The sequence below is a fragment of the Leptonotus elevatus genome, chromosome 12, assembly GCF_054856555.1.
Source record: "Leptonotus elevatus isolate MCC_2025b chromosome 12, RoL_Lele_1.0, whole genome shotgun sequence".
NCBI lineage: Eukaryota > Metazoa > Chordata > Actinopteri > Syngnathiformes > Syngnathidae > Leptonotus > Leptonotus elevatus.
In genome coordinates, this window is record NC_141250.1 from 3,024,041 (window position 1) to 3,037,319 (window position 13,279).

General features: G+C 38.3%; 1 protein-coding gene across 20 annotated transcripts in view; it reads right to left on the reverse strand.

Moving 5' to 3' along the window:
- Positions 1 to 10,660: 10,660 nt before the first annotated feature.
- The window catches only part of clasp1a (cytoplasmic linker associated protein 1a), an 85,289-nt gene continuing 82,670 nt past the window's right edge, over positions 10,661 to 13,279 (reverse strand). For all 20 annotated transcript variants that reach the window (XM_086090531.1, XM_086090520.1, XM_086090530.1 and 17 more), the window contains 2 exons: positions 12,842 to 12,958; positions 10,661 to 12,426 (listed from right to left, as the gene is read on the reverse strand). In XM_086090531.1, the coding sequence (XP_085946657.1) occupies positions 12,340 to 12,426; positions 12,842 to 12,958 (204 nt within the window). In that variant the 3' untranslated portion in view covers positions 10,661 to 12,339. The remainder of the gene's footprint in view (positions 12,427 to 12,841; positions 12,959 to 13,279) is intronic.

Genomic DNA, 13,279 nt, shown 5'->3' on the forward strand with positions numbered 1-13,279 from the left:
AAGTAAACATCCTATATACAGTAAATAAAAACGATGCCTGAATTAACGCCCAACGACAGCAACAAAGAAAGACAAAAAAAAAGAAGAAGTTAAAAACAAAATCTCAACAACAGCAGCATACAGAGCAGTACATAACGTTCGCCGTACCAAACAATGGTGGATTGAGTGTTGGAGACGGTGAGGAAACTGAGCTGGTGAAACCTCTTAGCCTTAATTGCCTCCTCACCTTAACACTTGGCTGACGGCGCACGACTGCCACCTAGCGGTCATTGAACATCATGCCGTCATTTACAGAGCCATTGACAGGTCAGTCATACTCAGAAGATGCTGGTGAACATAATGAACCAGAAATGCCATTAGCTGTGGACGAAAGCCTACTTTGACAGAACCTTACACTTTCTTTGTCAAGGAAGGAAAAGGATTTCAAAGTAGTCCAATGTTGAACGTTGACCCATCCTCACTTGGTTTGATATTGTACCGAGATTCTTTTGAGGCTGTCAACCCTCCGGGCTTGGAATCAAAAGCACAAGGTTTTAGCTGTTTACCTAACTCTGACTGACATCTTGCTTCACAATAGATCTTCTATAGATCAGATGCAACTTCTCTTATGTAGAGAAAGGGCTTTTAAGTATTTTGGAGTAAATAAAGTTTTTGCCCCCCTGATGGAGGACCTCAACATTCTGGAGCCGAGAGGGATCAAAGGGAGACAAATTGAGATCAGTGGTGTAGCTGAAGGATGCTTGATTTGCAAAGATTTACATACTTTTAAAATGCTTTGTTTTGACGTCGCATGTGTAAGATCTATTCTAAAAACTTAGCACATTTATTTAAAGTATGTCTCCAGGCAGTAGGCTCAACACTTCCCGCTCATCAAGACTCTGGACACCAGCTTGACCAGTTGACTCCGGGTTTATTGACAATTGGAAGGGTGAAACTGACAAGTACAAAAGCACATTTGTGTAATCAATTATATGAAATAAATGATGTGATAAACGTATATTACCAGAGAATTGTAGCATTAATTGGCAAACTGCAACTGGCTGGCAACCAGTTCAGGGTGTACCCTGCCTACTGCCAGCTGGGATATTAACAAAACAAATTTACCTTAGCACTGTTTGTGTCTGCCCTTTTCATCTTGTCTTTAATGTAAATACATCAAAATGGAGCTTTTGTTTGCTGAAAAACAATCTTATGTCCATGACCTACTCTATGAGAGGCCCAATAGCAGCACAATAGAGTCATATGTAAAATTACAACTGTTGACTGAACATTGAGTGATGAAATGGCCACTAGACCAGGATGGGGCACAGTCAAAAGGAAGAGAGGAAAAGGAGCTCAAGTTCCCTTTAAATTTTTTAAGCTTGACTCGCACATAATACATTTTAGCACATTTTTAAGTGCCGAAAGATGCTTCTTAAAGGGAAAGAAAGCCTACTCTCCAATTGTGCAGGATTCTTAGATGAAGCACTCCCAACTGCAATACCTTTAGTAGTGAGTCGTCTTCAATGACATAAACCAGTCCGTTTCCCTTATAGCCAGCCCAAGTGTCTTTACAAATTTTATGACAGCTGAGGTGTTGGCAAGTGCAGAAGAAGTACATCCTTGTACTCCACAGGCATTTTTTTCCAGGTCACACAGCACCTGTTATTTGTTATTCAACATATTTGTACTATCTATGACATTAACAGGCACAGACATTTCCATCTGAAATCCCGCTCCAGCAAATTCAAGCATTTTAAAACGTATGGCTCAAATGCAAGTATTTGAAAACTTTGGAATAACTCACAATTGATATTAATAACATCATAACTTTTTATTTAGGTGGAAACAAACTAAATATGAATATGGCAAAATTAATGTAAATTAACTTAAAGGGACTACATCATGGTATTGTAAGCCCTTCCACAGTTAACTATAGGCATATAATGATGAAATCTTACCTTTGACACAATCGTGATGTAATTTCTTATGAAATATGAGTTATTTCGGTGGCTATTTTTCTTACCCGGAAGTCAAACGCTCGGTTCAGTGCGCCTGCAGCGCCCCTCTCATGACGTCGTCCGAGCTGGCTGCTTCGCGCAACGCCCACGAAACATACAGATAGGTTTTAAGCCGATTTTTAAAATTGACTAAATTTCACGGGCTGCTAGATCTCTGTGTTTAGTCACGCAAGCCAGCAATTCTTGAATAAATATTTGAAACAAAACGGGTCCGTGCCGCAAGAAATCATGGAAGAGAAGGGGAGCAGAGATGTTAAAGGAAGAGAAAAGAAGCACCACAGCAGGTCGCAAACTCGTGCCCTATTGCTTATGGGGCGAGGGCACTATCCACTACACCATCCATTTATTTAAATTCAATGTTGAATGTTTATTGATAAAGGCTACTTTTGTCATTATTCTATGGAGGGAAGTCTCAGAGAAAGTGGGCGTGCGTTTAGTCCGCAGAGGCGGTGCGGGGGTGAGGCCGCACGCAATGAAGTCAAACCGTGCCAACAGCTCGTTTTCTCAGGTTGGGAGGGGCTGGTGCTTGGAGAGCAGAATAACCTAGAATTTCTCATACAGGGGCGAATGGAGGAAAACCCAACTTTGGTCATGTTTTTGGTGAGGAATGAGCATTTTAACATGGCTAAAAGCTCCAAAAAGTTGATTATTAATGTTGCAGTCCCTTTAACTAAATGTACGGGTATACAATAAATGAAAATGTCATTGAAAACAAATTTGAGGATGTAACACCCAGTGACAATAATATACTGTAATAATACACAAACGATAAGACAATCTTATAGCGAAAATCAAACAACTATTAGTCAGTGTGTACGTCGAGCTTCGTTCTAGTGGAGGCAACATGTTTCCTGTGGAGCTCCACTCGCCCATGAGTCTGAAGCTAGACCTTTTTGTGGACGATGTTCACCCCAATGGATCCTTCTCTTACTGTATATTACAGGGGACAAAGGCAAGTATACAGAGTTTACATCACAAGTCAAAATGGCATGAAAATAACCTCTCCGTCCATTGATAAGCATTGGACTTTGGATCGCTGTAATTTGATTTGTGAGGATTCTTTTGATTACAAAATGTGATGAAATGTTATTTGACTACGATAACAATCTGTCTGGTTTGTAAGCTAGTCATAGGCAAAAGCAATCCAATATGCCGTTTGTTTTCCCCGTGTAAAGGAAGCATTTGCATTTTGGTGCACTGCGGAAATATTAGAAATGCCTGGATGTTCGGAATTGCCAATTGAAATAAATTAAACGTGCAAAGTCCATTGTTGTTAAAGCATAACTCAACACTCAATCAACTTTTTTATTGCTGTATAAACTGGGGTCTACAAATGCTGTCTACATGTCCTGGTCATTATTTTTACATTTTAGTACATGTTTGTTTAAAGCTTGATTTGGGGGCAAAAACCATGTTTGGTGCCACTTTAGGGTTAAACACTGAGATAAACTAGTCGCCCCCGCCACCCACCGGCTCATTCTCGTACACGCCTCCTTAAATTACTATTTCGTGAGTTGCTGCTGTCAATCACAGCCAGACCGCACCCAACCCTCTTCCTATTCGCAACCCAACGGTCCTCCAGGCAACATCCACTTTGAGCGCCGTTTTCAAATCTTAGTGAGGGGCGGAGCAAGAGTCTCACTTCCTGTTCAGAAATCCTTTAAAGGAGTCTTCCTGTTGAATTCTCCTAGTATGTATCATCTCGTGTAATGAGAGAACAAACAGCCAAATTGTGTATATTTCAGTGTTTAACCTTAAGGTAGCACCAAACACACGGATTTTGCCCCCAAATCAAGCTTTAAACAAACATGTACTAAAATGTAAAAATAATGAACAGGACATGTAGACAGCATTTGTAGACACCAGTTTATACAGTTAATCAGCACCAAAAAAAAGTTGATTAAGTGTTGAGTTATGCTTTAAAGCAGTGGTCCTCAACCCTGGTCCTCGGGGACCGTTATCCAACCTGTTTTCCATGTCTCCCGCAGCCAACACAGGTGATTCATATCATCAGCTAATTAGCAAGCTCTGGAGAAGCCTGATAACGATTCCCACCTGTGTTGGCTGTAGGAGACATGGAAAACAGGTTGGATACCGGTCCCCGAGGACCAGGGTTGAGGACCACTGCTTTAAAGAGCAGCCCCATTTAAAAGGTATTTGTGAACAGTTTAAACAATTCTCATGCCTAAAACTTTTTATAAACTGTTTTGAATTTATGTTAAAAGGAACCCCGACTGTAATAACAAGCTTGCTCTATATCATTTATTTGGTTCTTACTAACGTAACTATTAGATTAATTTTTCAAAAATAATTTCCAGTTGAATACGTTTTGTAGAAACTTTATTTGGACGTATGCCGCCATTGTTATTTACGTCGCAACACATTCCGTGCGTAGTGACGTAGAATGGCGGCTGGCTCTCTGCCGAGCAATGTGAAACGGCTATAAAGAAAGCAAGTTAAGCCTCGTAGCGTTTCTAAAAGAAACGACATGCGATCGGGAGAGTCCCTCCCTCCTACGCCGTGCTCTCGTCACCAGACGCATTCAAGAGTTTTGATCGTCCCTTTAGGAATGCTATGGAGGCTTGCCTTGCTTTCTTGTCTTCATAGCCATTTACAAGCACGTTCATCCATCCTACGATGACACTCTTCTTACTATAATGTCGATTTACATTAACTGGTTAGGAAATAATAATTAGAGATTCAAGGTTGGCCAAGATGGCACCTTGAGAGGACGCGTTTTACCGAGCTCTGCTACCAACGCTATTTCTGTATGGTGAAATGTTATAGATCATCTGCCCCTGGAAAGATAGAACGTTAAAAAGTTGACTCTGCTTGTTTGTGTGTGAAATGATGAGTAAGATGCCGAGCTTTGGCACTGAAAAGAGGAAAACGCGTTCTGGTAACGAGAAGGCCTTGACATACTGCAGCGAAGAAGTTTCAGCTTAGGCGGCTAATGCTAATCGCAATATTCTTATGGACAGTTGCCACGATTATGCGTTGAAAGAAGATTTGTCTCTCAAGGTGATGAATGAAGACGAATTTGATGAGAATCCAATTACCCTAAGTAAGTCACCTCCTGTTAAAATAGGCAAATGTGACGACATCAGCAGTGAATTCGGTAACTCCAATAATGTTCAGAGTATCATTGCCTCACTTGTACAGCTGATTAACATGAGGTCCGATAAGCTTGAGTCACTAATTCAAGAAAACAAAGCTGAAATTACGTTGCTGAAGAAGGAGGTCCACCCCATCGGAGAGGAAATTAACTCAATGAAAAGTAAAATTGCTCAGGTTGAGCAGCTCTACCTAGAAGAGAAGAAACGTGCTGACAGTTTGGAAAAGAGAGTTGCTGACATGGAAAGATATTCTCGGCGCTGGAATCTGTGAATCAACGGCATACTCCACGGAATCCATCGAGAATCTGCAGGTCCAAATGGAAGTGATCAAAATCTGCCAGGCTGTCTTGCCCAAGGATAAAAAGCGTCTGCCAGAAGTGATTGACACCGTCCATCGCCTTGGCTCCAAGAATTCATCGAGGTCCAGAAGCGTCATTATCCAGTTTTCAACTCGGGTTCATAGGGCGGCGTTGTGGAAGGCTGCTAAGAACTCACGATACCTGCACGACGGCCTGCGTTTCGCTGAGGACCTTTGCAAGATCTACAGAGAAAACCGGAAGAAATTCTGGCCAATGATTGAAGCGGCTCACAAGGAAGGAAAAGCAGCTTACTTTATTGGTGGTTATGGTTTCATTGAACCCCCCCCCCCCTCTGAAAAATAACTTCACAGGTAATATACTTCACTCTGATTTTGATGATAAGGGTCATTATATATGTCAAGTTATTAACTTTAACAAGATTATTTTAATGATTGTAATTGTTTATGGATACAATTCCAGAAAGGAAAACAAGAATTTATCTTACACAATTCAGCAAAAACTTTTGTTTGGTATGGTTACATAAATTCCTGAATGCTTTACTTTTAATTGGCGGTGATTTTAATATTGCTCTTGATAGCTCTTTAGATCGATGGCCTCCAAGGCAAAACAAAAATTCTGACTGTTATTTGAAGCTTTTTATGCAAAGATTTGACTTAATTGATATTTGGAGAGAGAAATTCCCAACTGAGAGAGTATTTACATGGTCTAACAAATCAGGCACTTTACAGTCCAGGATTGACTACTTACTGGTTGATGTCCAGTAGTCTTAGAGAGAACACTACGACACAAATTCTGGCCACTCCTTTAACTGATCACAAAGCTGTACATGTCTGCATTTCTTTATTTCCTTCTCCTTGCCATATTCCCTCATATTGGAAGATGAATAGTGCTATTTTGAATTATGATGAGGTGAGAGTCTAAATTAAAACACTGATTCAGAAATATTGGAATGAGGCCCAAGCTGATAACAAATATAGTGTTAAGTGGGAACTTTTGAAATTTGAAGTTGCTAAATTTGTAAGAAAATACAGCTCTGATTTAGTTAAACGGAGAAGATTAGAGGAAGAGGAGATTATTTCTATCGTAACATCGCTTTCTCAGAAATCACCTGATTGTCTATCTATTATTGAAAAAGAAACACTTACAGAAAACCAAAGTAAGCTTGACAATTTATATATGCTTAGAGCAAAAGGTGCCTTTATAAGATCGAGGCAAAAATGGAAGGAAGAGGGGGAGAGAAATTCGGCATACTTTTTTAGATTAGAAAAGTCACAGTCTCAAAATAACACTATCCGACAATTTAAAATTGACAATGTTCTTTGTGATGATCCTAGACGAATTGCTACATACTGTTCTAATTTTTATAGTAAGTTGTATACCTCTCAGTATTGTAATAGGAGTGCATGACTTTTTAGATTCGATTGAGGTGAATAGAATTGATATCGCAGATAGAAGTGTGATGCTCCTTTGACTCTTCTAGAAATTACGGATTCCATCAAAAGTCTTAAACTAAATAAATCTCCTGGGGTCGATGGAATAGTGTCAGAATTCTATAAGATATTTGCGGAGCAGTTGACCCCCTTTAGTAGTATTAATAATGGATCGCTCCCTCCTACTTTAACCCAAGGTCTAATTACACTTATTCCTAAACCAAAAAAAGATTTCTCTTGAAAATTGGCGTCTGATTTGTCTTTTGAATAATGATTATAAGATATTAGCAATTGCTCTTGCCAAACGACTTAAATTAGTTTTGAATGCTTTCATAGATGAATATCAGTCCGGGTTTATGAATAATAGGCATATAGCTAATAACATTAGACTGGTATTAAGACTTTTTAGATATTTCTGAATTAATTAATGACAATAGTTATATTCTATTTCTGGATTTTTATAAAGCGTTTGATTCAGTGGAACACGAGTTTATTTTTAAATCCTTAAATAAATTTGGTTTTGGTAATTTTTTTCGTAAAGCTATTCGCACACTATATGCTAATAATAACAGTTCTATTAAATTGAGTACTGGTACCACTCCTTTTGCCATTTAACGGGGAATCCGACAAGGATGTCCAATTTCTCCTTACCTCTTCCTCATCGTTACGCAACTTCTAGCTAACCATATTAAGTCAAGCACTTTAAAAGGAATTAAAGAAAGGAAATATTTATTAGTCAATGATACCACTCTTTTTCTCAGAAACTCTGACCAGATAGCATCTGCTCTGGATATCATAAATGTGTTCTCTAGGGCTTCTGGACTATACCTGAATGTAAATAAATGTGAGTTTATGGCAGTGAAAGACTCTGCTGTTGGCTCGATTTTGAACATTCCTGTCAAAGACACGGTTACATATTTAGGAATAGCTATCATTAAAGATTAAAAAAAACATAAATTCCCAAAATTTTGCTCCGATTATTGAAAAAAAAAAAAAGATTTAATATATGGCTTCTTAGAGATTTGTCTTTAAGGGGTAGAACCTTGATAAGTAAAGCAGAAGGTATTTCCAGACATACTTATGCTGCCCTTAAATTGTATGTCGATAATAAGACCATTAAAGACATAGACCATATGCTTTTCAATTTTTTATGGAAGAATAAAATTACATTACATTAAAAAATCAGTGGTTATGAATACGTATGAGAAAGGGGGACTTAACTTATTAAATTTTGACTCCTTAAATAATACATTTAAAATTAACTGGATTAGGTATTTTCTGAATAATCCTGACTCAATGTGGAACTGTATTTCGAACTATGTTTTTTCCAAAATTGGTGGATTAAGATTTCTGTTGTCATGTAATTATAAAATTGAAAGAATCCCCATTCGCTTATCTAACTTCCATAAGCAGGCATTGCTTGCTTGGTCACTCATCTACAAGCATAACTTTTCACCACACCGCTACTCTATTTGGAATAGATTTGTTACAAGAACAAATCCATTTTTTTTAAAGACTTGGTTTGATCATAAAATCATCTGGGTGAATCAATTATTTAACAGCAGAGGAGTGTTATTTACTTATGAGGAATTTCTTCTACACTTTCTATAGCCTGTGACGCCTAAACAATTTGCTGTAGTTTTTGATGCTATTCCTTCTGGTGTATTAATGCTGTATGGGGGTCACATTGGTGTTGTAGCTGACACTCCTATTGCTGATATCACTGAATCACCAATTGGTAGATTATGTTTCAACCCTTCCTGTCATAAAAACAATCGCAAAATCCGTGCTCTTTTCCAATCTGATATTGCGTCTGTGTCACCTGTAATATCATACTGGAACTGTCGTGTAAAGAATTTATGTTGGAAAAAAGTTTGGACAATGCCTCAAAAATTATTTTTGTGAACAAGGTAAAGGAAGTGCCTTTTAAAATTATTCATCGTTGTTTTCCTATGAAATCTTTTTTTGTTAAATTTGGTTATGATATGGATCTGAACTGCTCCTTCTGTGGCTCCCAATCAGAGACTCTTGTCCATCTGTTTTGGAAATGTTCTTATGCTCGCAAGCTATGGCAAGGCATTTGCAAATTTATTTTGGACAATATCTTTTGTAATTTTGAGCTTTCCTTACCGAATGTTTTGTTTGGATTTTTGAACTATGACAATTTATTTGAAAAATATTATTTGATTAATCTTTTAATTTATCTTGCTAAGTTTTATATTCATAAATGTAAATGTGTAAAGTCGAAACCAAATTTTTTGAAAGAGATGGATGTATATTTACAGTCCATCTCAACTTCCAAAAATAAGAAGGCTATCAAGACCTTAAATTTGTGTTCTCATTTTGATGTTTTTAATTTTTCTTAAATTTAAGACCCCTGGCATATTTTTTTATTTTACTTTATTATTTTTTCCTTTATTGTTATTGTGAGATTGTTGTGTACTATAATGATGTTTGTTTGCCATGTGATTTCAATTTGTTAAATAAAGCATTTAAAAACAAAAAAACTGTTGTCTTCATGGCCATTTACAAGCACGTGCATCCATCCTACGATGGCACTCCTCTTACTATCATGCCGATTGACATCAACTGGTTAGTAAACAACAATTAGAGATTCAAAGCAATCATTTATTTAGAATCCATTGTGGTCCTTAAAGACTCAAGCATTGTCATCTGATTGCTTCTGTACCTGACTGTTTAAACAGTACAGACTGTTTAAACAGTCAGGTACAGAAGCAATCAGATGACAATTGTTGTGATATGTAACTGGAACTAGTTTACTGCCTCTAGGCGGAGTGATACACAGCGTACTATAGGCTTGAGGAGTGTAAGGATACGTGTGACTCTGTACTGGTGTTATGTGAAGACAAGTGCACTAAAAGTTAATCTGATACTCAAACCAAGTCTCATTATTGCTTCTGTTGACAGTCTTCTGCCCAGATTTAATTATAACTGTTTGATTTTAGTTATAACTGTTTAGATTTAGTCATAACTGCTTTAATTTCCTCAGCAAAGCTTGATGAGTGTAATAATGTGACGGAACGTTTGAAGATTCTTCCTTCCTTTTCACACGCAATTAGCCATCTGGTTGGGGGAACAAAATGTGTTAAAAATGATTCCTTTGTAAAGTTTTATTTGTTGCAAAGGTGCCATTTTGTCTGAGACCTACTATATTTCCACATCAATCGGCCATCTGCCAATGTGTATTGAGTACTGTCTGTCTTGGGAGAGGGGGTAGGGGTGGGGCTTAAGGGCAGCACTGGTGAGAAAGGAGAAAGGTGAGAGGGGAGGGGTTTGGGGGGACCGCTATGCTGAAAGTATAAGACGACTGCAATTGGGAGGGATCGACACTGGCAAGAGGAACTGCAGCGTTTTGTCTGTAAACTTGTCTGTGTCCAGAAATTTCTGTAAAATAAATCCTTCGAAGGACCTGTTCGCCGATCTCCAGTCTGTATTCAGAAATCAACTTTCTCATTACCCGGGACAAAGGGAACACGCAGAAAACTAAAGGATCGTTTTCTAACACTTCTCAAACAGCACAACAACAATGACAATGCTCGAGTCTTTAAAGACCACAATGGATTCAAAATAAATGATTGCTTTGAATCTCTAATTGTTGTTTACTAACCAGTTAATGTCAATCAGCATTATAGTAAGAGTGCCATCGTAGGATGGATGCACGTGCTTGTAAATGGCCATGAAGACAAGTAACCTCAAGTGAGAAATAGAGCAAGGTTCAGCATGCTTAGAAACATGTTTGCAAGTTGATCAACGTGAAATAAACGGCAAGAGAATTTCCAGATCATCAAGTCTGTTTATTACTCGAGCAAACAATTTCTATTGTTACAAGTCTATCAAGGGTGGCTGTTAACCAAAAACGTCCTTCTGTACAGTTTGAGGAAATAAAATATTAAGTCAAATAAATATGAGCACACATTTTGCATGGCAAAATAACAAAAGTTAATTGTTTGTGATTGGAATACTGCCTCACCTGTGTATGGACATAGTGATAATCAACTCCCCCTTACACAGAGTACAGATTTGACATACGATTTTCTATTTGACAGCAAACAGGCTTGGCAATTATTGTCAAAGGAAGTCAAATTAAAGAAGACATTGGCCAGTGTTTCAGTACCTCTAAACTAATGTGATATTCTAACAAAAGGAACTTGTATACATTCATTTAGTTGAGGCGAAAAAATGGGCGTGGGATTCTCAGTGATATTACTCGTCACATCAAGTAGAGAGGCTTTGTACAGCAGCTGAATTTCAAATCCTAAATCAGTAATATGTTTGTCATAAAAGCTGGATCGTATTCCATATAATCACATTTAACCCAAGAAAAGTAGTCGACTTTCCACACATTTAAAGCTTTTTCATACCTGTTGATACCTTCCCATAAATATAATGCTAAAGTGAAAACAATCCGTTTGAATGGCGTGCCGATCAAATGCACCGCCAAAGACTAAAACGGTTGGTGCCCTATATTGAAGTAATGAGTAATACAATGTTGCAAGTGCACTTGAACAGCCAAAAACCTGGGCACCTTCACACAGCACAGGCGACGTGCTGCAAGTTAAGTACAGGCTAACGTGCAAAAGATTGACATAGGCAACTTACAGTTAGCAAAAATGCTGCAAAGCAGTGGTCGAAAAGTGTATATACAAATGAACTTCTTGTGGGGTTTCAGATGATCATAGACAGGAGAATACTGACTGCATCTTTACAAGAGTCAGCCCCCCCCCCCCAACAGATTCACAGTTTTCATAAGCTGATAGTTTACAGTTTTGTACATGCCAGTCCCTCTTAAAGAAACTTTACTGTGTGCATGACATGAACATAGCTACAGCGTCAGATTGTTGGTCTCTCCCAACTCCAAGCTAGAAAAGACATTTGCAGTATTTACAAAGCTTCAGACTTTCTTTTCACTCGTTACTTCCATCCAGCAACATCACAAACCATTCTATCTTGAGAAAAGCAAGTTGAACATAAAACTGTACTTTTTACACAGAGGGGATTCATTTAATTGAAGCCTCTCGATTGAAAATGATTACAATAAAATAAAAAACATTCAATGCAGGAGCTTCTCTGTGCCTCAATTTAATTAAAATATTACCTGAAATGTCATTACAGTTAAGTACTAATGTTTTCTTTCTTTTAAATACATATATAGTACCGGTATTTGTTTTAAATTCTATTTATTTCATTGCACTTAAAAGTTAATTTATTAATTTCACTGATTGGTGACTGAGCTTTTTATTGAACCAAATCTCATACTTAAATGTTGGAAAAGCGATCTCTCCTCATCCATACTACATTCCAAAGTTTGCACAACAATACGCGCTGGGCGGACGACTAAAAAGAAAACAGTTAGACGTGAGAAAACAGCAGTCAAATGATGTGATTTCAAGAGGAGGAAGTGATGTTTCAAGCAGTTGGGACCACTGAATGGATGGCAACGTTCATCCCTCCATTAACTGTGACAGGAGACATCTGAGGAACTGCTGCTATTGCTGTTTGTGGTCTGGGCCCGCTTGATGTACAAATTCAATAATTTCATCTGCAAACAAACAAGGACACAACTCATTTTACAGAGTTTAACAAGTTGCACTCATACAGAATAATCTGATTAATGCTATTGTGACGTGAACAGAGAGAAAAAAGAAGGGAGGTTCTCTTGTTGAGTTTGAAAAGGCCACTTAGGTGCATAGTGGAGTTTGGCACTTTTAGCTCACGACTGTCACCTCTGGCCTAAACTGTAACTGCAGCCGCTCTGTAAAGTTTGTGCACTTAAAAAGTCAGGGCTCTTTGTACTCATCTGGGCATTGGTTAATCATGCATGATGTAAAAAAATTTCAACATTAAAATTTTAACCTCCACAATACACCCTTAAGTCCCCAACCACTGACGGCAGCTCTGAAATCCACTGCCCGCCACTGAGGCGCGCCCAAACAATCTCTGGTATTGGTCATTACCTTGCTGCCGGTGAGCTGTGCCAGGTGCGGTTTGAGATCCTCACCAATTACGGAATATATAGCCACCAGACAGAACACGCTGGCCTTGCGAACGCTGCTCTCTGTGTTGTCATATCCCTGCAATCAGAAAAGAGAGGTATCATGCAATGGCGCCATGCAGTGCACATACACAGGACAATGAGGAGTGTGGGAAAGTATGGAATACATTTCGAGGCAAAAATAAGGCAAATCATTTGCCGCTCCGCTGTTCTCAAAATACTCTGAGCTTGCATCAATAAAGCAACATAAAATGGTAATAAAAAAATAAAAATAAAAACAATAATCAAGTATTTTCCCCCACTAGTCTAGACATGGTACTCTGAAATCATACAAGTTAAGCATCAAAATCCACTAATTTTATCTATCTCAGTGGGCGGCCATTTTGCCACATGCTGTTGA